The sequence below is a fragment of the Trichoderma harzianum genome, assembly GCF_003025095.1.
Source record: "Trichoderma harzianum CBS 226.95 unplaced genomic scaffold M431scaffold_2, whole genome shotgun sequence".
Taxonomy (NCBI): domain Eukaryota; kingdom Fungi; phylum Ascomycota; class Sordariomycetes; order Hypocreales; family Hypocreaceae; genus Trichoderma; species Trichoderma harzianum.
In genome coordinates, this window is record NW_020209250.1 from 2,139,541 (window position 1) to 2,165,437 (window position 25,897).

General features: G+C 49.7%; 11 protein-coding genes across 11 annotated transcripts in view; 6 read left to right on the forward strand and 5 right to left on the reverse strand.

Annotated features, from left to right (window-relative positions):
• M431DRAFT_527768 (hypothetical protein) overlaps positions 1 to 2,099 on the reverse strand; it is a 3,321-nt gene extending 1,222 nt beyond the window's left edge. The window contains exons 1-2 of the mRNA XM_024920720.1: positions 1,800 to 2,099; positions 11 to 1,748 (exon numbers count right to left, since the gene is read on the reverse strand). Coding sequence (XP_024778894.1) covers positions 11 to 1,748; positions 1,800 to 1,942 — 1,881 coding nt within the window. The 5' untranslated portion in view covers positions 1,943 to 2,099. The remainder of the gene's footprint in view (positions 1 to 10; positions 1,749 to 1,799) is intronic.
• A 2,880-nt stretch (positions 2,100 to 4,979) lies between these two features.
• M431DRAFT_76958 (hypothetical protein) lies at positions 4,980 to 5,844 on the reverse strand (the record flags this gene model as incomplete). Its single annotated transcript, XM_024922520.1, has 3 exons — positions 4,980 to 5,086; positions 5,145 to 5,580; positions 5,647 to 5,844. The coding sequence occupies 3 exons, from the start codon at positions 5,842 to 5,844 to the stop codon at positions 4,980 to 4,982; spliced, it is 741 nt and encodes a 246-aa protein (XP_024778895.1).
• Positions 5,845 to 6,527: 683 nt separating this feature from the next.
• M431DRAFT_490831 (hypothetical protein) lies at positions 6,528 to 7,349 on the reverse strand (the record flags this gene model as incomplete). Its single annotated transcript, XM_024916839.1, has 1 exon — positions 6,528 to 7,349. One exon carries the CDS (start codon positions 7,347 to 7,349, stop codon positions 6,528 to 6,530), a length of 822 nt encoding a protein of 273 aa, XP_024778896.1.
• Positions 7,350 to 8,584: 1,235 nt separating this feature from the next.
• M431DRAFT_527771 (hypothetical protein) lies at positions 8,585 to 9,259 on the reverse strand (the record flags this gene model as incomplete). The annotated part of the gene is made up of 2 exons (XM_024920721.1): positions 8,585 to 9,132; positions 9,187 to 9,259. 2 exons carry the CDS (start codon positions 9,257 to 9,259, stop codon positions 8,585 to 8,587), a joined length of 621 nt encoding a protein of 206 aa, XP_024778897.1.
• A 468-nt stretch (positions 9,260 to 9,727) lies between these two features.
• M431DRAFT_1857 (hypothetical protein) lies at positions 9,728 to 11,223 on the reverse strand (the record flags this gene model as incomplete). Its single annotated transcript, XM_024913174.1, has 4 exons — positions 9,728 to 10,002; positions 10,107 to 10,443; positions 10,506 to 10,675; positions 11,106 to 11,223. 4 exons carry the CDS (start codon positions 11,221 to 11,223, stop codon positions 9,728 to 9,730), a joined length of 900 nt encoding a protein of 299 aa, XP_024778898.1.
• Positions 11,224 to 11,878: 655 nt separating this feature from the next.
• M431DRAFT_478327 (hypothetical protein) lies at positions 11,879 to 13,559 on the forward strand (the record flags this gene model as incomplete). The annotated part of the gene is made up of 6 exons (XM_024915660.1): positions 11,879 to 11,887; positions 12,092 to 12,103; positions 12,218 to 12,541; positions 12,654 to 12,863; positions 12,997 to 13,297; positions 13,429 to 13,559. The coding sequence occupies 6 exons, from the start codon at positions 11,879 to 11,881 to the stop codon at positions 13,557 to 13,559; spliced, it is 987 nt and encodes a 328-aa protein (XP_024778899.1).
• Positions 13,560 to 14,665: 1,106 nt separating this feature from the next.
• Positions 14,666 to 17,974, forward strand: M431DRAFT_297782 (hypothetical protein). The gene is made up of 5 exons (XM_024914134.1): positions 14,666 to 15,038; positions 15,095 to 15,268; positions 15,632 to 16,441; positions 16,504 to 16,911; positions 16,979 to 17,974. Exons 1-5 carry the CDS (start codon positions 14,786 to 14,788, stop codon positions 17,788 to 17,790), a joined length of 2,457 nt encoding a protein of 818 aa, XP_024778900.1. The 5' UTR covers positions 14,666 to 14,785; the 3' UTR covers positions 17,791 to 17,974.
• A 14-nt stretch (positions 17,975 to 17,988) lies between these two features.
• M431DRAFT_504165 (hypothetical protein) lies at positions 17,989 to 18,815 on the forward strand. The gene has a single exon (XM_024918427.1). It carries the CDS (start codon positions 18,182 to 18,184, stop codon positions 18,692 to 18,694), a length of 513 nt encoding a protein of 170 aa, XP_024778901.1. The 5' UTR covers positions 17,989 to 18,181; the 3' UTR covers positions 18,695 to 18,815.
• Positions 18,816 to 19,219: 404 nt separating this feature from the next.
• M431DRAFT_490835 (hypothetical protein) lies at positions 19,220 to 20,697 on the forward strand (the record flags this gene model as incomplete). The annotated part of the gene is made up of 2 exons (XM_024916840.1): positions 19,220 to 19,490; positions 19,544 to 20,697. 2 exons carry the CDS (start codon positions 19,220 to 19,222, stop codon positions 20,695 to 20,697), a joined length of 1,425 nt encoding a protein of 474 aa, XP_024778902.1.
• A 906-nt stretch (positions 20,698 to 21,603) lies between these two features.
• On the forward strand, positions 21,604 to 22,272 carry M431DRAFT_76689 (hypothetical protein; the record flags this gene model as incomplete). The annotated part of the gene is made up of 1 exon (XM_024922489.1): positions 21,604 to 22,272. The coding sequence occupies one exon, from the start codon at positions 21,604 to 21,606 to the stop codon at positions 22,270 to 22,272; it is 669 nt and encodes a 222-aa protein (XP_024778903.1).
• A 1,936-nt stretch (positions 22,273 to 24,208) lies between these two features.
• M431DRAFT_297962 (hypothetical protein) lies at positions 24,209 to 24,690 on the forward strand. The gene has a single exon (XM_024914135.1). The coding sequence runs from the start codon at positions 24,340 to 24,342 to the stop codon at positions 24,646 to 24,648; it is 309 nt and encodes a 102-aa protein (XP_024778904.1). The 5' UTR covers positions 24,209 to 24,339; the 3' UTR covers positions 24,649 to 24,690.
• Positions 24,691 to 25,897: the final 1,207 nt, after the last annotated feature.

The following is a 25,897-nucleotide window of genomic DNA, read 5'->3' on the forward strand; positions in this document are numbered from 1 at the left end:
TAGGACCTACATCACCCTGAGGACCGGTAGCACCTGGGTCACCCTGAGGACCGAGGGGACCAATAGGACCTACATCACCCTGAGGGCCTGGATCACCCTGAGGACCAACATCACCCTGAGCACCTGGATCACCTTGAAGACCTTGGGGGCCCGGGTTTCCTTGAAAACCCTGAGGACCGATAGGACCGATAGGACCTTGAAAACCTTGAAGACCCTGAGGACCCTGAGCGCCAGTGTTACCTTGGACACCTTGGTCACCCTGATCTCCCTTAACACCTTGGGCACCCTGAGCTCCTTGGTCTCCCTTAGGACCCTGAGAGCCAGTATCACCTTTGACACCTTGGCTGCCTCGGGGGCCTTGAGGACCTTCGGGGCCTTGAGGGCCTTGAGGGCCTTGCGCATTTTGATTAGGGGTCGTCTGCCCCCATGGCCATTTCTCGAGTAGGTCTGCGCCCTCTGAATTTACAATGAGTTGTCCATTCTCATCGAGAAGTCCAGCTCTATTGAGAACCCTGAGAAGTTCATCCTCACTGAGTTCTCCATCATTGAGAAGCCTGATAAGTTCACCCTCACTGAGTTCTCCATCATTAAGAAGCCTGAGAAGTTCATCCTCACTGAGTTCTCCATCCTCATTGAGGAGTTGTCCATTCTCACTGAGGTTACCATTCGCCCAGTCTTGACCACTCTGACCGTCTTGACCACTCTGACCATGTTGACCATTCTGACCGTGTTGACCATGCGCCCGGTGTTGACCGCTCTCGCGGTTTTGACTGCTCGCAAGGGATTTACCGTCTTCTAGATATTCACCATCTTCTTGGTATTCACCACCCTCAAGGGATTCACCATCCTCTTGGTATCCACCGCGGAATTGACCATCCTCTTGGTATTCACCATCCCGGTATTCACCACTCTCACGGGATTTGCCATCCTGCTGGTATCGACCACCCTCAGGGAGTTGACCATATTCTTGATGTTCACCATCCTGTCGGTACCGACCACCGTCGCGGAGTTGACCATCCTGTTGGTATTCGCCATCCTGTTGGTATCGATCACCATCACGGAGTTGACCATCCTCTTCGTATTGACCATCTTGTTGGTATTGTTCACCCTCACCATCCTGTTGGTATTCACCATCTTGCTGGTATTCGCCATCTTGTTGGTAATCACCGTCCTGTTGGTATTCACCATCTTGTTGGTATCGATCACCATCACGGAGTTGACCATCCTCTTGGTATTCACCACCCTGTTGGTATCGGTTACCCCCACGGGATTGACCATCCTCTTGGTAATCACCACCCTGCTGGTAGCGGTTACCCTCACGGAGTTGACCATCCTCTTGGTATTCACCGTCCTGTTGGTATTGTCCACCCTCACTGCCCTGTTGGTATTCACCATCCTGTTGGTATTGTTCACCCTCACTGCCCTGTTGGTATTCACCATCTTGTTGGTAGTGTTCGCCCTCACTGTCCTGTTGGTATTCACCGTCCTGGCGATATTCACCATTCTTCCGGTTGTCGCCATTCTCCCAGTGTTTCCCTTCCTCCCGGTGTTCGCCATTCCGGTTCTCAGCGTTCTCCCATTTGCCAGACGGGTCCGAAGATCCTTCGCCGCCCTGGTAGCGCCCCTGGTCACTATCTGGGGTCACATATACAACGTGGAGTTCGCAATCACAGTCAGGGCCATGATCCTCCTCTCGCTTGTGTACATGTGTGGCAGTAACATTGCTAGCCAATCCCGAGCTACCAAATCTGTTAGACTGAGAACACACACCGTTGGATTCTTGGGTCATGTTATCTTACACTGGAGCAAGCCGAGTGCCAATCTGGACACGATAGGATACGTCCCATCTGTCCGCAGATGAACGCACAGCCATAGCGGCCGTGTGATTCACGGAGCCCAACAAGGCGGCTGCCACCGGCAGGAGCTTGCTGATAACGGCCATGTCGAAATAAACCAGTCGAGTAGGTTCTTATCCAGGTAGTTGATTACATTGATTGAACCAAGATCCGGACATCACAGGATTAAACGGTGATATTTATAAAACCGTTGAACAGCCATCACGACATCGTGTTTACATGCGTTTTTGACCAGTGTCAGCATGGAATGAAAAAATGCCTGAATTGTATGAGCGTTTCATCGGCCAAAACGGTTTACCGAAGGGACGAGCCGTGTGCGGCGGTATTGAGGAATGCTGGGCCGCTCAGACGCGCCCGTCAACGATGGTAAGTAAAATTATATCCCAGAATCTGCTTGCTAGCCGCATTCTCTCAACTTCTACGGGTTCATATGAAACAAACGATTGCAACGGCCTGTGGAATCTTGGAACAAGTCCGTTTTCACGATCTCCCAGTCATCCGATGCAAAGGAATCCAGATAAGATCCGATCGGTTTAGTCCAGGGGTAAGGCCGAACAAGAAAGCGATCATTTTGAGTTCAATTTGAGTCTGAATGTTTTTGGTAGATGTCTCTAAATGAGGCTCCATACGGCAAGATTCCTCTTTGTTATTGTGTGTTTTGAAGTAAACAGAGTACATTTTGCACAGCGTAAAAGTGTGTTTGATAGTGGTACTTGCAGCGTACATCTGACATTGCGGCCTGAAGACATTATACTGAGGACTGCTATGCCCTGCTCCATCTGGCTTCAGCCATTTCTTTTATTACCCTGAGTACATGTAGAAAATGATTACTCGTGAACTACGCATTCGTAACTCGCATGGCTTCAAACCGTCCAGATACTCTATCTCATCTATAATTAGATGGATCAATGGGTTACCGGAAAATAGGGAAGTTTCAATATTATGGGTATAGGGCTGAAAGTACACAGTCAGGTAATGTAATCTTCCGTTCCCTATAACCATGATAGGGTAGGTTCCCAACGTAATAAGCCTAGATTAACGGGTTTATCTTGGCAGACAGGACAATAAGAGGTTTGGGGACATGTAGTCACAGACGAGTAGAGTTGCAATAATTAATAAAGTCTATATCAAGTCTTGATACTCATACTTTGTTGACGACTGGCCATCTAAAGCGGCATAATCAGTGTAGAGAAACGAACTGCTATATCCAGTCGTTTCTGAAATCTCACCTAAACTTGCATCCTCATTCCCATGAGAATGAACCCAATTGTACTCTCCCGTGCTTACAGTACATAAGATCGGCGTGAGACATAAATTCTGTGCTCACGTACCTGACTACTTTACCACATACTCTAAAGTAAATCCCCCTTTTAGTTCAGATTGTAACGATTAAGGATGAAACACCTGACAGTCATTCCAGAAACGTAACTGGCGAACATGATCACATGCCGGAAGATATGTCGCCATGTTCCAGGGCGAGATCCATGGTGGCCAGTTGAACTGTGGATCCAGTATCACCCAAACATGGCTCAGACACAGAAATGAAAACAGATATGAGAAGATCTTTACCGTAAAATTGTCGATCTATTATTCGCCGAGTTCTGCGTATCTTTAGTATCATAGCTCTCATACAGTGTCTTAGTAAGGGCAGTGTAAACGACGCCAACACCGTCTTTCTGTAATTGCTAGAGAGGCGAGTAGTTTGAAATGCTGCAGTTCACTCGACGTAGTTGAAGGGCCCAATATTAAACTTCGGTGATTTAAGAAGGTACAGAAGGCAATGTCTTCAGTTGACAATTAAAGGTCATCGATTTTGAGATCTTGTATGCGTTTACAACAATGGGTAATGATTACAACAATGGGCACCGATCCAGTAATTAGTTCAGAGTAGCCTACATTCTCTCCAATTCAGCATGCTTGCTACAGTCAGTACACATAGCCTACGGTATGTGTGACATGATAACTCAGACAGAGCTCCAGCTGTACCTTGACCTCTGTTTGGCGTTTAGAGAAGATGCAATATGGATAGAAGATGCTGTGACCTACTTGTCCCTATAAACCATGATTGCATACGAGTAACTATCCGCGAGTATAAAGAGATTGCTCTGTGGGCTTCTAGTCCCATGAGTTTACTTATATTGCCTAATGCGAAATAAAAGTCCGTTATGGTGAAAAAGGGAAGAAAGCACTGGGAGACGGAGGAAGACGTCCGGGAGCCTAAGACAATGTCTCACCACCGTTAGAAGAAAAACTCCGACCTGTGCTCCCTTCTGTTCTCGGAACAATCTCCGATACCAGGAAATGAAGTGCAAGAGGTGGAAAGAAAACAGCGTCGCCAATCACACATAAATTATAGTGGCAGACCGTCGGTGTTTTTCCTCCACCTCCCGAGCAGCTTCTGGTATTATGACCCCGACTCCTTGAGGGCTGCTCCTTGCGGCCCCTGCAAAGGCGGCTTGTAACGACCGGGATCGTGATTCCGAGCAAACCCCTTCAGATGGCGGAGGTATTATTTCGTATAAAGGGCACGATATGCCCGGCCCATCAGTGCTATACTGAATCAACTATGTCTAGTCAGCCAGCCACAAGGAGGCATACATTCTCCAAGAGTCGTCTCTGGAACGTTACACTGATGTGACTCCCAAGGAACTACTAATACGGAGTAGAGATGTCTGGTTGCCTAATTCAGTAATCATTCCAATGACACGATTGCGCTAGCAGTTTTGTTTCAAATTTCTGTCACATATAGATTAGATAGTACGGAGGCGGAATGGAAGACACTGGATGTTGACAAGGTTTCAAAGAGTCAGTTCCCCTTCTTGACCCAGTCACCGCCGGATTGCAAATGTCGACTTGGAGAGACCATTTTGATTATGAAAATGGCAAAATGGAGAAACAGCAACGCGCGTGTGCTGTCCCTCCCTCATTATATGGATGCGCCGACCTGCGCTCAGTTCTACCCAACTTAACGCCTATTACGCCTATTGCACCATACTATAGCATCCAGCATTGGACGCCAAATCCATCTCATCATATATAGCCAGGGCTTCAATACATTGAGCACGTTGGAGTCCGAGTCAAGCCAAAAAGCAAACCATGTTGTACAGGGAGCATCTCGCCTTTTTACGCAGCACCGCCGCTGCCGTGTCGGGGGCGCTTGCGGACGCTGCCGGAGGAAGGGTGCATCTTTTCGTTGCGCTCCCTCTTGAGCTTGTCGTCCAAAACACGGGCTACAATAGATTAGCTTCACTGACCGGAGGAATGAGAATGGTGGCGGAAAAGACATACTGAGAATATCGAAACCAAACTGTGGAAACTCCAGACACAAGGCCTTGAACTCGTCCTCGGCCTCGGACCGCAATGTATGTGACCTGGCAGCCCAGAAGCTGGCCACGGGTGCACGAATGGTTGTGTCGTCCAGGGCGGTGTTGGCATAAACGTAGCGCGCGTATGCAATCTCGCCCTTGACTGTTGAGTTGATGCAGTGGATCTTGGATGCCGACAGTGACTGGAGTGAAGTGACACCCCATTTCTGGGCTAAGGTATAGATCTTTGCATGTTTGAGGAGCTGGACGCCCGAATCATCGACGGCCGGGATGCTGGGGTCGTGTTCGAGGGTTCTCTGGCCCAACAGCTTGCGAGGGAAGTATTCGCCTGTGTAGAGGAACTCGAGGAAGCAGCCGACGGCATCAATGTCTTCGTCGGGGAGCTCAATGTGGCGAGGCTGAAGAATGATAAAGCTATTAGGTTACTCTCGTGACTCTCATGGCGGTGGAAAGAAAGCCCATACGCTACCATCCTCGGCAAACTTGTTGCAGATGTCTTCAAAGTACGGGCTGCCAACGAGGAATTCCTGATGCGCCGTGAGCAGCGTGGGTTCTTCTTTGCCAACCAGCAGAGTCACAACCGGGCTCATTAAGCTGCTGGCGAATGTCTTGCGCTCCTGCACCGGATCCGCATCGGCGTCTTGCTCTTCCGAGGCCTCCATGTCTGCTAGAGGAGCACGTTCGCTGCTCTCGTCGGGCTTTTCCGACTCTGCGGGCTGTTGTGAGTGTTCAGGCTCGTCCATTTCGACGTCGTTTTGCGTGCTTGCGTCTTCGGGCGCTTTGTCGACCTCGTCGGAAGGCATCGTGAATGCGATTGCGCTGGAAAAGACGGGGTTCGAGATTCAATAATCCGTCAATGCCCTTTTCTGTGTAGAATTGAACAATTCCAATAATAAATCACGGTCGACAAGAGGCTGCGTGACTGCGGTGAAGCTGCACAGATGGACAAAGAAATGTTGACGAAGGCGGAAGCTCTGTCGCGTCGCGCTCAGCTCTAAATTGAGTGGTACCTGCTGCCCGCTGTTGGTTAATATGGCGAGCCAAGTACCGAAAAGTCCCCATAATAGCACCAGATGCGCAAACAGCTGCATGTGCGTACAGTGTGGTGTATTTGTTAATCGCACAGTATCTATATCGACTGATCTTTTTGGACGGAGTAACAAGCACTCTAGAAAACACTATTACACGCGTTGATTGATTTCGTTAGAACATATAGATATATATTTGATTTCTTTGCAAATTGAGAATGGCCCATTGACCGTCACCTCAGTCAATGACATGTTGTGTCTCCCATGTACGTGTATCAAGCAGACACAAGAGATATAAGTCCATCAAGCATCAAACATCAAGCCTCAAACTTGACGACAATGCCTGGCAAAATCTCCAAAAACGAAGGACTTCCCACGCTCCCCTGAAAAGCGAGCTTGATCTTGGGCCCGCTCTCTGATGCCACCCCCAAAGTATGCCGTGCCCTTGCCGAGGAATCCGGAGTGCTAAACGTCCACTCGTCTTCGCCCCTCGCTGCGCTGTCAACGTCGTGAATAGCATCATAGACACTCTGTAGAGCAGAGAGATGCTCCTGGGGAACGTTGAGCCGCACCCTAGATACTCCGCGGGCACCAGAGGGATGCTGTGTCTGTGTCTTATCCTCTTGGTACGGCACCCTGTTGCTTCGTGGTGTTCTGTCTAGACACCAAAAGGGCAAAATGCCAGGCTCCGGTTCATCACCATTCTCATCCTGAGGGGCTCCAATCGCCCACTTCAAGACAACCCCGTCTGGTCTCGTCCGGCCTCCGGGAACGGGGTCCTTGTATGTCAATCCCGCCTTTGCGTCTCTGACTCTCTGCTGTACGGCGCCAAAGTCGCTCTCGTGAGGCAAGGTGTATGCCCAGTCCACAATGGTGTTCTCCCGCTGACGGCCCCATCGGTGCTTTGCCCGCTCTTCGGGACTGATGCCCTCGGCGAACGCGATGAGTTCTATGTAAACGCCATCTTCGAAGAGTATCAGCTTGTTGAAAGTTTGGCCTCCAGCATGAGTTCCTCCAGGGCTGACAACGAAGGAGTCCTTGAGGCGGTCGGGAAGTTGTTCCAAATCGCTGGCTGAGACGAGGATCACGATGTGGTCCAACGTCGGCTGCGGTGAGCCTGTGCTTGTCTGCTCAGACATGTTGCAAGATGTCACAATGGTAGAGGAAAGGAAGAAAACAAATGTCCTTGTCAAATTGAAACCTCGACGCCTCACTCAGCCTTTTGTTTCTTCTGTTCTGAGGGGCCGGAAATGTTAGTAATTGCTCAGTCCGGTCGTTATGACGCCATGCGGGGCATTGCTGGTGTTTTGTTTGATCAAATGTCAAATCAATATCTCGTAAGCCGATGTCGGGTATCTCGCCTCCAGATGAGGAAGAAAGATTTGGCCTAATTTTGCAAAGTCATGTTCTTATTAGTCTCTTCTAGGTGGTCATGCAGAAAGGCAACGGGCGAAGGTGTGCAAAGAAAACGTGAAGTGAATCTTCTGTGCCTGGTAGACGACTACCCTATACTGAGCATGCCCTCGTCGAAGACTTGCAATGTGCGCATCTATTGTCAGGTCGAAGGAGTTTGGCATGTTCTATGATCTCTTAAAAACTGTCAATTGCATACAAGAGATCAATTTCATTAGTATAGAGGTATGTACCGTTCAAGTTCAAGTCTGCTGATCTATTCTAGCTGACAAGCTGGCTCCGTTGAATATGTTTATACTGATATGGATTGAGCCTGCACCAAAAACAAGACTCGTAGAAATACAAGATCCACTTGGGCTGTCTTGATTTAGATACCCCCTGATTTTCGTGGGGGACACCAGGTCAGGAGTCGTAACTGAGAGGAGGGAGATTGGCGGCAAATGTCAATGTCTCACATTGGTACAACTGGACATGGCACGCAAACAACTCATCGAGCTCCCTCCTACGCAGAATTTTGTAGAATATGAGACTGAAGTAGTAAGACATGGTGGCTACGGGAACTAGCAAACTCTCCATGATTTCAATGAACGGAACCAACAGAGACAATGGCAGCAACCGGATTAGAGGCACGAGGTGTCTAGCGCCGCGTAGAGTTCAACCAACGGAATAGGATGCAAAAAGAATGGCGGTCATTTATTTACTTACTACATGTACTCACTTAGCCAGTAGATACCAGGTTCCCCAAGTATCTGCTACTGTTAATACTGAGTACTTTCTTCTCGCATCGCTACTTTCTTCCAGGATCTGCTACTCCAGCTATATTTCTCCAGTGTCGGCTACCATAGCTATATTGCTCTACTATCAGTTACTGTAGCTATACTGCTCTACTATCTGCTATGACAGCTATGCACATGGTTTACAAACTAGAAAGCGAAAGAACCATGCATACAGTTTGGCCAATCTATAAATCACGACTGAAACTGTATAACTTGCTTCTGTTTTCTTCGAGAGTCGATATGAGAACAAAAGTAAGCTCAGTGATACTGGCAATCCTTGATTGGTCTTTCTTATCACTGCGAGAGGGCTGAAAACTGATACTTGGGTTCTCCTTGCCCCCGCCCCCCAACGCCCACGCCCACGCCCGCAGAGATGTCTCTACGATTAAAGATCCTCGCAGCCGTCGCCTCAGGCGATAATGAACTCGCTGGCCACCTTCGGGCGCAGATTCTGCCGGGCTTAGACCCGCCGCGCCGTAGCCCGGCCCGTGGCCCCGGCTCCTTCCTCCTCCGGGGGATTGAGCCGACACCCCGCTCTGGTAGATTGGGTTCAAGATGTAAAAACTTGGTAGTCCCTTCTCAAACTCCTCTTCTATCGTCTTGTTTCCAGGAATTGCGAAAGCCTTTGCGCCAGCTTTCACAGTCGTCGCGACCTTGGGGTATGTTTCGGCGAAGTCGAACCAGCTTTGTGGAAGCCCACATTCTTCGAATCCTGGCGTGGCCAGGAGAGAAACTGCCAGTATAGCAGCTGATGGCGCTTCATCTTCGTCCTACAGGCCTCGCGTACATGCTGAATCAAAGAGATCAAAGAGATCAAAGATCTTCTCCGCGATGATTGGGTGCTTTTCTGCGTCGGCCATGTCTAAGCTGGGTCAGTCACCAGATCGAAAAGAAACTCACTCCCAGATCTTGATGTACCCTGAGTGACACACGTTTAGTACTACTTATACTTCTGATCAAATCGTCGGGTAGGTATAGTAGCAGATACTAGAGAAACTTATCTTCAGTAACTGATACTAGAAGAACATATCTTCAGTAACTGATACTAGAAGAATATATCTTTAGTAGCTGATACTAGAGAAATATATCTTGAGTAGGGGATACTAGAGAAATATATTTTCAGTACCGGATACTAGAGAAAAATATTTTTAGTAGCGGATACTAGAGAAATATAGATATAGTAGTAGATGTTATAGAAATGTAGCTGTTGTGCCAGGCACTGGAGAATTATTATTCAAGTATGCGGGCGTGGCCGTAGGATTGGTCTTGAGGGACTTGAAGACAAACTTAAAAGGATGAGGGAACTTGTCTAGTCTCATCTATTCGGGCTATCGTAAGACATGAGGCGTGCAGATGATTGTAGCAGCAAGACTCTGCTCAGGGACGGCCTGGTATGGCTCATTCGCTGCCTTTTTGATCTGGAAATATTTTTCCATTTGCATCTCCGTGTGGTCCATTATGCCTTGAAAAATAAAACAGCCGATTAGAGCCACCCGTCGATCAATAAGATCGCCGGGATATAGTTTGATGAATTCATCGAGGATACGGAGAAGCTCCGGAGGGAATTCTAGAGCCTCGATGGGGGGAAGACAGAATCTGAAGCCTGTAGGGCCTTTAGTAGGAGACGATTGTGACAAACGACGTCGCTTAAACGTTTGCCAGGATAAGCGGTTGGGTCAGCTGGAAACAGGCCTGAGACTGATGTACCGGCTCTGACGCCTTGCGGTTCATGAGGAGTGATAAGAGCTGGAGGTTCCAAAGCCTTTCCATTCTCGAGGTTGCGAATAAGCGTCTCGATTGTACCATTATAGTGGGCAAGTAGTTCTGGCGTATTAAAGACGTCTTCAAGGGGGACGCCAGAAACGAGTCTCTTGGCAGCCAGGAGGTTTTCTTTGACTGTCATGAGATTGTGAGGAATAATGGCTCTTCCGGTAATGGTAGATGCCGGCTCGCTTTTAATTACCAGTCCGCCGAGATTATTCTCTGGGATTTGGTCGTGGACTCTTCCCGGTTCCCGGGTCTCGCCTTTTCGGGTTTTAGGCGTCTGGTGCCTCATGAAGCTGGTCCTCTCATATCCATAGAGAAGCCGATGTAGTAAGCTGTTACGATTGTTTTTCCGTCGGCATTCTTCTTGCCTCTCAACTCTTCCTTCAGTCTCTCCCAGTCTCTCTGGCCATCTTTGTTGGCCTTTCGGCTCGTCGCCTTGTCGACACCGTTGCCAATGAAACAGCATCGGGCAATTACATCGAAGGCGACGAGGTCACCATCATAAATGACTGTGATGGAGTTGGCATCTGAACTCCTGGATATTTGGGTGTTTTGGGTATGTCCGCCCAAGCGGAGGACAGAAAAACCGAGACCGAAAAGATTACATACGAACACACACGCGTTAAATTCTACATCTGTTCTTTAAATATCTACTATTGTATTTATATTTCTTTAGTAACTGCTACTATATTTATATTCCTCTAGTAGCTACTACTATATCTCTATTTCTCTAGTCGCTACTACTATATATATATCTTTATATTAACTGCTACTATATTTATATTTTTATATTAACTGCTATTATAGCTACGTAGTCAAATTCAGGTGCTAGCCGAATACCTAGGCGTTCTCTTATAAATCACTACGTAATAAGCTATGTGAGTGCTTATATCGCTGAACGTATGCATTTATTCGCTTTGTGCTGTCGCCTTTTTTGACCTCCGCTTGCTGTCGTTTCCACGAGTCTAGCTCCTGTCGGGCTCATGACTTCTTGGCCACCGTCATCCTTGGACCGGAGCGAGATCAAATGCCATGGCGGAGCGTTGGCGTCGCTCATGTTGACAATTCCACGCAAGGGCGATAGACCTGGTGGTCTGAAAGCTTTTATGGCTCTTAGGGAGCGGCTTCGGCGTTTTCTTCTGGGCTCACTCTGGTTTGGATTGCGGCTTGTGCTGCGACTGTTAACTTTAACTTCAACTTTAACTGTAACTTTAACTTAGATGGTGTAGATATTTCAAAGATCAACACCTGTATAATCACAATGCCTTTTAATAAGATCGCTGGCAGACTGTTGCTCAAAGGGCTGTACTAAATAAAGGGAGATAGATACTGCTCTCAGGATGATTCATTCTTTCTTGAGTAGGCCCTGGCATTTTGTAACCTTTTGCTTGTAAGTTTGCGCAGACAGCTTTGCTAATCTTCCTTTTCGGTTCATTCAGTGGAATATATCTGACAACAGGAGTGTTTCCAACTCCACGCTGCCGAGTTCTAATAAGAATGAGTGTCCATTACTGGCAGGATGTTGCCGTTGCTCAATAACGGCGATGCGTAGATCCCTCACTTTCCCATTAATCTAAAGAAAGACAGTGTCATCACCAACAGAGTAAATATAGAAAGTAAAAACAAAGACAGCAGCCACTAACAGACAAACCATGGGAAAATGCAGCAGGCGAAGGTGTGCAAATAAAAATCGCCTGTTCTATATGTTCAATATGCCTCGTGTAAGTCTATGTACCCTGTAGCGTCGGATAATTGCGTACGTTTTGTCGGCGTGGAGAAATTTGCAGTTCTTTGCCTACAGTAGACACTTACAAAGTGATATAAGCATACTTTGTCCACGAAACTAAATATTATATGATGAGCAAGTCGAAACGGCTGGCGTCAAGTATGGCGATAGCTTCAAGTACAAACTAACTCATGCACAGAGGTGGTACCAGGTATGTGGGTTCGAATCCAAGATACCCGTCTACTATCAGGTACAAGGGAGAAATTAATTATCCCGAGTATTCATTGCCGATATCTTGTAATTCGGTCTGAACAAATGGTTCCAGTCAATCGCTCCTATCCAGTTACATGGACGACCGAGGTATAAGAAATACTTCCCATGGCGCATCTCGTTGTACGGGCAAGCCCCATTGCTGCCAACTTTTATGACAAGGGATTTAGACCTTGTAAACTTGGTCTTATCTTCCTCTTCTTCTATTGAGATCTCATCCATGCAACTGGAACCACTGCCGGATCTCGCTCTCGCACATCGTGGCAACATGGATCATGAGATAAATGTGACATTCGTACGAGATGTGGGGCGTAGATCAGGTCAAAGAGTCGTGGCTGAGCAGCGGGAGATCGGCGGTGATGCATCGTATTTTTTACATGTAAAGTAGTATTCGGAGTCCTCCGTACGGAGTAGATCACTCTTATTTCCTTGAATTCAAGTTGTTAAGCTTAAACTTGAAATTTCTACTGGCTTGCCATCTACTTGCCCAGAGTGTGTCGTATTGGGTAGCTTTGCTTGCGGTGCACAAAACTCCGTATTCTGGCAACACTTCCGGCTTGGCTTATCAAATCGGCTCATCGCTCACATCGCCAAGGAAGAAATCCTCCGACAGGCGCCTTTCTTGCTTCTACACCGCCAAGGTTCCACCATTCCAAAGCCATGACCTGGGCATCCTTGGCGATGTTGACTCAGAAGTTACAGTACGAGTATGCTACGAGTGCATATAATTCGTGTGGCCCAGCGGCGTGTTGGGTGAGTGACACACGTACACAACATCTTCACTTGACCCCCAACGCTGAGAACACCGCCGAAGCAACAGCTGGCTTGGTCTAGCTTTGTGCTACGGCTGTAGCGATGACAGGACAAGAAATCGGTGTCGGTTCTCCCGAGCAAGCAGGTCACTCCCTTGTTATGATGGAAATGGCTAGCACTTCGTCCAACGACGCTGTCCGGCCGCTACTCAAACGGGAATACGAACCGGAAATCACAACAAGCCAGGCACCAGCATCCTTTCGAACTGGCGGCCAACATGGCATCGTCACTCCGCATTCTGCTAATTTACCGTCGCGTCATCACATGTTGCTCGGCTTCTTCTCCTCTTCAAGCGTGATGCTATTACGCACTCAATACTGCTGTGCGTGAGACTGATTCACTGGCTTAAATCGAGAGCATGGATTCCCCGCGCTGCAGTTGATGCGGCTAGTCCGAATCCATGTTCCCGGATGTAACGCTACGTTAAACGCGCCGCTGGGCTTCCTATTCCAGGCCTAGCAGCGAATATGCAGATGGCCCTGATCAGAGAGGCTGGCGGACTTTTGGCGAGTGGCGTCGCTGTTCCTGGAGGCAGAGCTTACTCGCCGAGGCTCAGAGGAGGGAAATCTGATGATTCGATCTGACATCTGATTCCAGCAGTCGTGTTGGGGAGTTGTTGTGGCTGAAGATGGGTTTCCCGGCGAGGGTGGCTTCGTATGTCTTTCTCGGCTCCATCCGCGTTGGCGTTTATACATACTTGAGGGCGGAATACTAGTGGAAATTCTTATGATTGATCAACACGAGTGATCGGCCCATCTTTATATGGAGAGCTTTATAGCATTGACAGATCTTGGGCTCAGGTTCCATTTCCCTGACTCAATAGTGACGGCAGAGCCATGCTCAGGACAACGCGGTGACCAATTGCCAGCTGAACGGAACGGATCAGACGCTAGGGGAGCGCAAATTGGGCTCAGCATCCGCTCAAATGGGCCTCACGGGCTGCCGCTGTGGATACGAGCTTTGTCGAAGAGATTTTTCCCGAAGCGCGGTCAGGATTTAAGCCACTTGGGCCAGTGCCTCTCCCTTGGGCCAAGCCAATAATTCGTTTCTCGCTGCGCTACGGGAAGCTCATGACAGCACGACCGGCAAACTTGAACCGGTTGGTTGCCCCTTAGTACAAACATGTAGTTTAGCTTAGTTCAGCTCATCATGATCATCATCACTGAAACATGTAGGACTGTTCGTATACGAGATGCTTGGTCAGTGTGAGCCCAATTGACGCCCAGCTAGAGAGTCTGGATCTCCTCGGGCCATCGGCTGCTTCTCCCCCGCATTGATCGAAAGTCGAGGGCAGCGAACCAACATGAAGAGCGAGAGCCATCTCATCATAGAAACTCGTGAAAGGCAAGGATTCTCTTCCCAATGGCCCCCCTTTCATCGGCAGGCTCCACCTCACCGTCTTGCTCGATGCTGTATTCGGACCATCGCCGTGTATGTGGGCCAATAATTCACAAGCGCAACCCATCTTTTGTTGGCTTTAGCTGATCATCGTGCATGAAAAGCTGCACCGGCTGCAGGTTTTTTAAAATTAAATACGAGGCTGCTACTGTTGCTCTGTTCAGATCGTGAGATGCCATTGGGGGACAAGCCAGCCATGCAAGGAGAGGTGGCATTGGGCACTGGGCCGGCGAACAACATGGGCCACACGCGAGTCAACAAGGAGAATCCTTTCAGCTCCCCCGGATATTTTGTGTGAATCGCGCGGAATGAGTTACTCGTATATATCTGGCGATCCGGCAGCCCCCTTCTTCTCCCCCACAGTGGTTCTTCAGGCTTTGTCTTGGACTCAACTCGTCCTCATCACTCGACAATGAGACAAACCGTCGGAGCCGTGGGCCTTTTGGCTCTTGCTCACATCGTTGCGGGCACGCATTGCGATAGCTCTAGCCCTTGCCAGGCCAGTGCCGATGCTGTTTCCAGCTGTGCAACATCCTGTATCCAGTCTGCCGCTGTCACTCAGGCAGCCTGTGCTACGGCAGACTACAAATGCCAATGTGACCAGTCAGGCGTTATTCAAGGCGCAGCTGCAAACTGTATCATAGGCGCGTGTGGATTCGGTGGAGGTTCGTAACAGCCCAATAGACCCAGATTGTTTACTTCATTAACTAACAGCATATAGCCATTGATGTTCTGAGCCAAGTCGGAGCTCTCTGTACGTGTGTCACGGCCAACCCGACAAGTGCTTGCTCATCAACAAGCACATCATCCTCAACAACAACTCCTTACCAGCCTCCCACAACTACTGAGCCTCCAACTACTGAGCCTCCTACAACATCCTCGACAAGCCCTCCTTACCAGCCTCCTACTGAGCCTCCCACAACTACTGAGCCTCCCACAACTACTGAGCCTCCCACAACGACAGCTCCTCCAACGACAGAACCCCCGACGACTACGGCTCCTCCCAACACGACTGGAGGCTGCGATTCCGTCTCTCCCTGCCAGGCCAGCGCTGATGCTGTCTACGACTGTGCCAAGCCGTGTATCGAGTCTGCTGCTGTCACTCAGGCTAGCTGTGCCGTCTCTGACTATGAATGCCAATGCGGTAAGACCAATGTTATCCAGGGTGCTGCTGTCAACTGTGTCCTAGGAAACTGTGGCAGCACTGCCCTCGACGTTCTCGGACAAGTCTCCAGCTTGTGTGGTTGCGTGACTGCGCACCCAACTGTTCCTTGCACCTCGGCTCCAGCTACCACAACTGGACCTCCCGCCACTACGACTCAACCTCCTGCTACCACTGAGTCTACTTCGGACTGCTCAGAGTCAGACACCACAGAGCCTCCCTCAACGACGACTGGCCCCATCACCTCTGCACCAGGCACTACTACAACTGCTGCCCCCGGCTGTGACTCTACTTCTCCCTGCCAGGCTAGCGCTGATGCCGTGTATGATTGTGCCAAACCATGCATTGAGTCCGCTGCCGTAACTCAAGCCAGCTGTGCTGTCTCTGACTATGAGTGTCAATGTGGCAAGACCGATGTCATTCAAGGTGCTGCTGTCAATTGTGTTCTAGGAAACTGTGGTAACACTGCTCTTGACGTTCTTAACCAAGTCTCAAGCCTCTGTGGTTGCGTCACAGCGCACCCAACTACACCTTGCACCTCAGCCCCAGCAACCACAACTGCAACGACCACTGCGCCTCCTAATTCATCAGAGACTCCCTGCACTACTTCTAGCAGCGTGATTACTTCAGCTCCCCCTGGATCATCTTCCGGCCCTGGTGGTCCCGGCACGACTTGCAAGCCCGGAACTACATCTGACTGTGGTCCTGTTGCCAGCAGCGCCGTCCCATCCTGTGCTCAGGCTTGCTTCAGCAGTGCCGCTCCTAAGATTCCGTGTGATGTTCATGACTATGCTTGCCAGTGCCAGCCTGCGGCTCAGTCTAGCTTGACTCAGCTGCTTGTCCCTTGTGTTGCTACTGCTTGTCCCGCTGCTTCGCTCCAGGCTGTCATTGCTGGTGCTTCTCAGGGTAAGAATCAAATCAATCCATATATCAAAGATAAGTTGTCATACTAACATTCTCTCTGATAGTGTGTGCCTGTGCCACCGCGCCTCCTAGCCCTGGCGACTGCGGAATTTCACCACCGGCCACCACCACCACAGGTCCCGGAGGTTCTCAATCCTCATCGCAGCCCGGAGGTGGCAACACTTACCCACCGCCACCAGTCACAACTACCGGCCCTGGAACCTCAGCCACTGGCTCCAACTGCCAGCCTGTGCCTGTCAAGACCTGTGACGCCGTGGCCAGCTCAGCAGTTCCTTCATGCGCTCAGGCGTGCTTCACATCTGCTGCACCCAAGATTCCTTGTGATGTCCATGACTATGACTGCCAGTGCAAGCCTGAAGCTCAGGCTAGCTTGACCCAGCTGCTCGTTCCCTGCGTGGCAACGGCTTGCCCTCCTGCTTCTCTGCAAGCTGTTATTACTGGAGCCAGCTCAGGTAAGAGCCTACTCGTTTATACATCTCCTTCAAAACATACCTCCATGCTGACCCGTTCGTCTTGTAGTTTGCGCCTGTGCTAGTGCTTCACCTACACTTATTGCCCCTGGAACTTGTCAAAGTTCTGGCCCCCCTGGCGGCGGCAGCTCTGGCGGCTCCGGTCCCAGCAACAGCGGTGGTAACGGTGGTGGCGGATCTCCCACCACGACTCCTGGTGGCGGTGGTGGTGCTTCTCCTACCTGCAACACTGAGGCCCCTGACTGCGGTGCTGTTGCTACCTCGGCTGTTCCTTCTTGTGCTCAAGCCTGCTTCACGAGCGCTGCTCCTAAGATCTCTTGCGGTGTGAACGACTACGCATGCCAGTGCCAGCCCGCAGCTCAGGCCAGCCTGTCCCAGATTCTGGTTCCTTGCGTTGCGACAGCTTGTCCCGCAGCCTCTCTGGAAGCCGTCATCACCGGAGCTTCTTCCGTGTGTGCTTGCGCTACCGGTTCAAGTGGTTCTTCCAACTGCGGTGGCAGTGGTGGCAGCGGCGGCTCCGGAGGCTCCGGAGGCTCTGGAGGCTCTGGTTCTCCTACTGGAGGCAGCGGAGGTGGTGAAGGTGGAAGCGGAGGCAGCGGAGGCAGCGGAGGCAGCGGAGGCAGCGGAGGCAGCGGAGGCAGCGAGCCTACCGGCGGATCAGGAGGCTCTGGAGGGTCTGGAGGTTCCGGAGGAGGAGAGGGCGGAAGCGGTGGAAACGGAGGAGGTAATGGAGGCGGCAACGGAGGTGGAAGTCAGCCAACCGCTCCCCCAACCATCCCTCCCAGTGCAGGTTCTCGATTGGAGATGAGCCTTGTTGCTGGTGTTTTCGCTCTCACCTGGGCGATTGCCGTTGTGCTGTAATCTAGTTCTAGTACGAATGGCTTAATGTGTTGACGAAGCATGCGTATATTTGCCTTCATATGGCTCTAACAACTCCTACTTAGAGGTGGAACATATTGAGCCTTCAATTAAATAATAATGAAGTTGCTATGAGTTTACTGCTCACGAGGCTGATACTGTGCATCTATTGTGCTGTACACTTGATTTTGTAATTGGAGTTGCCAAGTGAAGTGAGGCTCGGAATAGCCGTGGCGATTGAGATTGATTGCGATAAGACTGAAAGAAGACCCGAGCCGAAATCTCCACCGGATTCCTTGTGGAGCCTCAACCTCGACAATTCACAAACATACAACTCGCCTCCTCTCTCACTCACCACATATCTAAAAGTGAGAAACAAGAGGAAGATACAGCCATGGCTTCACAAGACCAACTAGAACTCGAGGCCAAGCGGACAGCCCACGTCGAGCAGCTGTCCGATTGGCTGCTCCAAAACAGTAGCATTTACAACATCTTCCTGTCCGGCATCAAGCAAACTTCTGTCGTCGCTGGCACCGTCGTCAGCCGCCTCACTCTTACATCTACACATCTCAACTCCAAAGGCGGTCTACATGGCGCTGTCTCAGCTGCCTTTATCGACTTCACAACGGGACTGGCAATTGCCTCATGGGACCTGAGGGAAAAGACGGGCGCGAGCGTCGACATGCACATCAGCTACTTGAGCAGCGCGGCGGGAGCTGGAGATGTCGTGGAGATTGTGGCGACAGCGGAGAAGGTTGGAGGATCAATGGCATTTGTGACGATTTTGATTCAGAAAGTTGAGGTTGTGGATGGAGAGGAGAAGAAGACGCTGGTGACCAAGGGCCATCACACCAAGTTTGTGAGGGGAACTGCGAAGCCAAAGACGGACGGTGAGGTGAGGAATTAGAAGTGTACATTGTACATATTATGTATACTATTAAACCGGGCGATTTGATGATATGATGATGATAGATTACAGAAGATTAATAGATCTATAGATGGATAACAAGGCGCGCCTTTGAGCGATGAGATTTCGTTGTGGGTTGCCTCGTGGCTCGCTGTGATACGCTCTTAGCCCCGGCATTTGCAGGCGGTTAAAACCATAGCCGAAGAGCCCCTAACAATAGGCTTCGGACGATTCCATCTGCTTGTACTTGGAAGGGCGCAGATGCTTTGAATTTGACTCACACCGAACTTTTCTGTGGAACTCGTCGAGAAGCCCCGCCGAGAAAGAATTCCGGCTATGGTCGGGTTCCGACATCGCGATTTGCGGGCGCTAGGATTGTGGGGGAGGAAACGCAATCGTTGATTCTGGAAGCTTTCTGGGTGTCTGAAAGAAGTATTAAGCTTCGTTTTGTTTTGTGTTTTTACACTGGTGGAAGTATTGTTGGTTTACAGACTCAATTGATGAAGACAAGAGACCAATTGAGCCATGAGTGCGACAGAAACAACCACTGAAGTGGAATTTGAACTCTCGCCAAGATATTCTCGTTCTCGCGACGAGATAAGCAAGCGGGATGGAGAGCTTGAAAGAGGGCAGTTGGACATTGAGCTATTGCAGCTCTATTCCCAGAATCGTGATGAGACGGTTGCCAGCCCTCACGAAAACGAAACTGTTACGCAGGAACTGAAACCCGTTGATCGAGGCCGAGATGCCTGGGCAACTCTTCTAGGCGCATTTGCATTCGATGCATTATTTTGGGGTACATTATATCGCTTGACTTCCTTCAAATACAGCAGACTGACCGATAGATAGGCTTCCCTGGCAGCTACGGAGTCTTTCAGAGATACTACTCTGACGTTCCCGAATTCCAGAAGGACGCTGTCCGGATCCCCGTCGTTGGAGTCTTGTCTACGGGCTTCTATTACTTCGGATCGCCCTTTTCCGCTATGCTGGCGAGAAAGTTCCCCAAATACCAGAGACATCAGATTTACTTGGGCTGGGTTCTGAGCATTGCCGGACTCTTATCCGCGTCATTTACCTCCTCTGTCAATGGCCTCATTGCTACTCAAGGAGCGCTCTATGGACTCGGCTTCGTGCTCATTTCGATGCCCATCGTGAGCATGGTGAATGAGTGGTGGGTTGCACGAAAGGGCATGGCGTTTGGACTCATCTCTGCATCTTCCGGGGCCACCGGTGCGGTTCTTCCCTTCATCATTGATGCTCTTCTCCGACGATACGGATATAAAGTCACGTTAAGGGCTTGTGCTGTTGCGATGGCGGTCTTGACTGCTCCGTTGCTTCCTCTATTCAAGGCCCGACTGCCAGCCTCGGACCAGGCCAACTTGGCGAGGATCAACTGGGACTTTTTGAAGCAGCCTCTTTTCTGGATCTACGGCTCTGCAGTCCTGGTTCAAGGAATCGGCTTCTTTTTCCCGGTCGTCTTCTTGCCCTCTTACGCTTCTCTCTTCGACATTTCCTCCATCAAGGGCGCGTTGCTGGTTTGCCTCATGTCAATTGCTCAGGTTCTTGGGCAATTCGCCTTTGGCTACCTCTCAGATAAGAGTCTGCCCGTGAGCCTGTTAATGACTATTTGCTGCGCCTTTGCGGCGACGGCGTCGTTTACGTTCTGGGGCCTGGCCAAGTCACTGCCGCTACTCGCCGTCTTTAGCTTCATCTACGGCTTCTTTGCTTTTGGCTTCGGAACCATGCGTGTGGCCATGGGTCGAGCTGTCAGCGATGATCCGTCGACAGTGTTTGCCACGTATGCGATATTTGTGTTTTTGATGGGTGTTGGAAATATCTTGGTTGGACCTCTCAGTGCCGGATTGATGGCGCCCAGAGAGGTTATTCGGGAGCATTACGCGGGCAACAAGTACGAGCCCATGGTGATTGTGACGGGAGCGACGTCATTATTTGCTGCTTTTATTGTTTTAGCGTGGCATGGTTACAAAGGTCTGTCGAAATGAGCCTGGAATATATGGGAAAGTGTGTCGGGTACATATATATACGCATGTAGTGAATTTGAAGCACAAAATAGAGATGATGCAGCGAGTATACATGTATGCAGTTGCACGACTTGGAGCGAGAATTGTCAATGCTATCATAACTCTAAAGCGTAGCTCTATTGACCCAATTCTAGTCTCTGCTAATATGGTGAACATGTTGGAAGATTGTCCCTTCAATTGACTACGTGCAGTTCCTCACCTGGAGACATGAAGTAAGCAGAGAAACTGGTGGCTAGATGACATTGTTTGAATAGCCAAAGCCAAATGTTTGAATGGAGAGTCGCCAGCAAGAAATACTTGATCTAATGAGAATACTTCACTTTATTAAAGGTATCTCATGCGTAGCACCCTCTTCGCCCTCTTTAACGCTCGCGTTTGCACTTCCTCTTGACCGCTTTCCACTTCTCGTTTGCTTCTCCTGCGCTCTCCGTTGAGCATTTAAAGCACTTGGCTTTTCTTTGAACTCTCTCCCTTTCTCTTCTTCCCCATCTTTTCTCCTCTCCCGACTCTGACTTTGATCTTCATCCTTCTATCCTCTATCCATTCATCTTCGACTATCTCTTTGCAGTTAAGCAACGAGTCTATCAAGACCGGTCCCTCCAAGCGTATTCAGTCTTTTGATCTCCAATTTCACCCTCAAGGTCTCAAACTATTCATTCGGAAACGAAATCATCACTGACGGCAACCATGGCTGATTCTTGTAGCCAAGAGGAAGTTCCGGAGGACCTCAAGAACACCGTCCTTCACACGCCCGTTTGCCTAGATGCTGAGATCCAACGACTCAATATTAGCTTCCTGGAGAAAGAGCTCGGAGTAAAAGTAGCTGATGGGGAGCACATCTACTATGATGAACGCGGAAAGATGTCAATGACTGGTGCCGTATCCCCTGTTGAAGGGTCCATCAAAGAGCCCCAGTTCGATACATGTATCATATGGGGTCCTGGAGCGGAGGCGAGAGTTGCCAAGAGACTCATCGACCTAGCACCAGCAGTCAAGCATTCGATTTGGACTACGACACAAGTGGTGCTGTCTGAGTTTCCAGCAAATCCAAACCTAGCTCCGGCCGTCATAGCTCTTCTCAGATCCGCCATCGCGAAAGAACGAGAGTGTTGGGAGCAACTAGACGCTCTAAAGACAGTACAAACTTTCGAATCACTTCTAGCTCTGAACATGAAAGCCATTGTAGCTTCCATGTGCGACTTAGCTAGCCTTCCTGCTGTCGGAGATGATGATTTCTATCCGGCAGCTGAACTTGTGTTGCCTGACGTGTACAACAATTTCATATCGCTGCGCCAGCAGCACATACTGATCAAAAAGGAGGCAAATGTTGATGGTCAGAAGGAATTAAATTGGTTCAAGGAGCAGTGGAATCCCATCCTGGAGAAGCTGCTACCTGGACAACTCGCAGACAAGATGGGAAAATATGCAGACAGGATGCAATACCTCTTGGACAACGACAAACGCTATTTCCCCAACAAACCGGCCCGTGTTGAATATTCTGTCGGTTGGCTTGGGCTCTGGGCTTACTTGAATTGATGGGACGGTGATGGGTACACCTAATGGACACGTCGACTATACACATGAGCACAATTGGGAGAGAGTGCACTGCCGGGACTTGGGGACATTTGCACTCGGTTTATTTGCTTTTCTTTTTTCTCTTTCATTTACCTCGTTCGCACTTGAATTCGCAAAAGTTCTTTTTCCGGTCGTCTTCGTTGGCATCGGCTTCATCTTCAGTTATTCGGTGAAAATAATTCGGGTTTATCTCCTATGGATGGGCATTATCTACGACATTTGCATTTGGCGAAAAGAGCTACGATAGCTCCTAAAACTGAGGATTCATGGGGATGAAATCGCAGGCTTGATACTCTCTACTCTTACCCAGTCAATTAAACATTTCGCAACTGATACTCTACTCAATATGCTTGGTCGTAGATGCAACTCAACACATTCATTGTAGTCCTAACAACTCTCAAGATACATCTGTATGCCAATAAAAGAGAAACCAAGGAGTTACGCCTTGTGGAGATTCCCTCATCCACATTCTGGGTCCGCCTCCAGATCACGTCAGACGGATCATCATCCGCGAGCACTGCCACTGTTAAGCGAAGCGTCGATCAACGAAGGAGTAATAATGAACTGAATCCTACGAGTTTGATCAACACTTTTCAACGTTGCAGCCGAATCATCTCTATCTAAATTACCCCACAACTTTATCATCGCCACGAATAAATACGTTGATCAAGACGAGTTGATGGCGAGTATTCACGACTTCTTTTGATCGTACCTTTGGAGACTCCTCTAGCACGATATAATTAGAAACAGATTTATCTAGGTGATTCCAAATGCCACTGACGAAGGAATTATCTCCAGACAAAAAGCACTGTGATACAAAAATAGAAACCTCGCGAGTTCATAGTGTCTTTTACGGCCTCTCCGATCACGGACAGCAACAAACTTGACAATCTCAAAGGCGTTGCAAACCTGCACAGCCCTATTACGACTCAAATCACTGTAGATTTATACACCCATCAGCAGACTCGCCTCTTACGAAAACCGAGCCACATAGGCCAAAAAAGCAGCATGTTCAGCCACTGCGTCAGCTCACAGTATAAAGGTAATGAGGATCGTGACTAAGTGACATCGTGACCAACTACTGGCTTGGCCACGGTCTCGCCACAGAGACTCAACAAAGTTTGAGCGCTTACAAACTGTCTCCTTTGTTCTAATTAAAGAAACTACATGGAAAACTCTACGATGAATACGCGGCCTGTTCCTGCAGGATCGCATCGCGGTCGCGAGAGGGCAGATCCACGACCAGCAGATGCAGGGGGTTTGGCATCATGGATATGGCTATCTATCTCCTACGCAACGGATGCATCCAAGTACCAAATATATGGGGGGATAAGGGGGTACGGAGGCGGGTGAAACACCAGACGCTCGTCAGCGCTGAGCTTCAACCTTCAAGTCCAGCCGTATCAAAGGTTGTGAAACCTCAAAGCTGCACCGTTTCGTTGGGACAGTGGGCCGAGTTTAGAGTGCTAGCCCGAGCAGATTTGAAACAGTCATTAATGGGATCTGTGGAGGCGCGCGTCAAAGACCCAGGATCCGAATATGGGCAGAGAGGCAGGGCCCGACTCGACGGAAACGGCCAAGACATGGCCGGCTGAGACAACGTCTATTGTATTGCTCGCCTCGCCAGGGAATGCTCTCCATCTGGTCAACAATGCATAATCTCCTTCTGTCTTACACATTAACGGTCATTGTAATGGCCACTTTAATGAGGACACTTTAACAAAGTGGCTGGTGTGGCGTGGTTTTGCGCACTCTCACCGAATCTCACATGCCAAACCACAAAAGTGACGAGAGTAAAATCGAAGAGGGAGCAAAAAAAAAAATACTGATCATGACAAGAAAATTTTTAGAGCAGCGTGCTCCCTCCCGAAAAGGGCCAAGTGACCCAACGGAAGCCGTCCGAATGGCTCGCGCTTCGGCAAAGTGTAGCTTGTTTGGCGAGACGAGGTCAGATGAGAGGCCCCAAGGCGCACAATTTTTGATTAGCAGGGCTGACTGCCCTCTCAAGAGCAGAATAGAAAAAAAAAAATGGGTTGCCGAGACAGCGAAAAGAAAATTTCGAGTGGACAATTGATGGTTGTGTGTCTCAGTCTAGGTATGGCATGCAATATACAAGTAAAAGAGAGACACAGGACAAGGGAGGGGCGTGAATGTCGCGAGCGACGGCCGGTTCTGGCAAGCGACACAGTCCACACGCCCCCCCTCTGTCTCTGCTTTTTGCGTCCTTGCATGCAAGAGGAACGTCGACAATGGGATTGGATGCCTGTTCTGCACGGTCGGTGGGTTAGTCGCGGCGTAGAGATGAAGAAGAGACGAATCAGGAACTTTGGAATATGAGAGTATAAGAGCGAAAGTGGATAAAGAAAGGGAAGCATTCAAGGGCTAGCGAGCAATAGAATGAATGGCAGGTTGCAACGTGCTTTCAAAGAAGAAAGGGCATTGTCCATCCACTACTCGTGCTATGATAGATCGCATCCATTGTTGTAGTATCAAGACACCTCGCTACAAACTCCACGGTTACTGTCTCGCGCATTCCATCCAGCTGCCAGTATTCACTGCGCGTCGTTCGTATTACAGACGCCACACAAGGAGGCCGCCCTTGCTGAGGACTCCAAATATGGACGACGGCTGGAAAGAATAAGTGCAAATGGCTGCTTGGGGGCCGCATTGTGCAGAGCGCCACAGCTGGGGTGAATGTGAATGGGCGAGTTTGACTGCTGACGACGGGTCCGGGTAGACAGGCAGCCTTCAAAGGAAAAGGTCTAGTGCGCTGCTTATGGCGGACGGCGTGAAAGGAGGACTGCTTACGGGCAGGAGACTCCGTATACAAAGCATGCTTGTAGCAGAAAATAGAAGCCATACAGTAGACGTCTTTGATGGGTAGGTGGGCTTACGACGCGCACTGACAGTGGTGTAGGGTATTCATCAAAGGACAAGGCGATCAATAGAGTTGCCGGCATGCAATAGGAAGGGTGTGTGCATGGAGTAGCATGGGAAAGATGGATGAATGAATGCTCAAAGAGAAAAATGCAACTCACAAAACCGCGTATCCAAATCCAAAAGCCTTGGCGATGTCGTTGCCATCTTTGACATGCCTGATATCAATCCCACAAGTCTAACCTGGTGGTGACAGCCACAAGCCAATAGAAGCCATCCATGGTGGCCTCTCCACTGCTGGAACCCGCACCCACTCGCCACTTTGAACAGCATCTCTGTCCTTGCCTTGATACTCATACGGAGCACACACACGAAAGTACGTAGGCACTCGGATCGCCGTGGTCATGCGGACTAATGCAAAAAGAGTCCGGCAGCAGTTGTGCGTCACCGCGGTGAGACTCGTGAGAGAGAAGAGCGAGACTAGCAGCATCGGACCCGAAGCGATAGCGCTTGTTGACTAATGATGTCGCCTGGATAAGATGCTGGGCTTCGCATATTGGATAGGCAGACGCGGTAGCGAGTGTGTCATTGCTCATGGCCGATTGTGGGTGGATGGGGCATGCAGGACCACGTCCCATGACTGTTTTCCCTCTCAGCTAGCCCGGTAGTTGACAGTCGTCGCTAGTCTGGCGATTGCGTAGCAGGGCCC

Bases quoted from the DNA above. Each gene is read 5' to 3' on its own strand.
- M431DRAFT_297782 (XM_024914134.1), top strand. From the start codon at position 14,786: ATGAGACAAACCGTCGGAGCCGTGGGCCTTTTGGCTCTTGCTCACATC. The intron at 16,442-16,503 runs GTAAGAATCAAA...TCTCTCTGATAG, and splicing joins CATTGCTGGTGCTTCTCAGG to TGTGTGCCTGTGCCACCGCG. The intron at 16,912-16,978 runs GTAAGAGCCTAC...TTCGTCTTGTAG, and splicing joins TATTACTGGAGCCAGCTCAG to TTTGCGCCTGTGCTAGTGCT.
- M431DRAFT_504165 (XM_024918427.1), top strand. From the start codon at position 18,182: ATGGCTTCACAAGACCAACTAGAACTCGAGGCCAAGCGGACAGCCCAC.
- M431DRAFT_297962 (XM_024914135.1), top strand. From the start codon at position 24,340: ATGGGTTGCCGAGACAGCGAAAAGAAAATTTCGAGTGGACAATTGATG.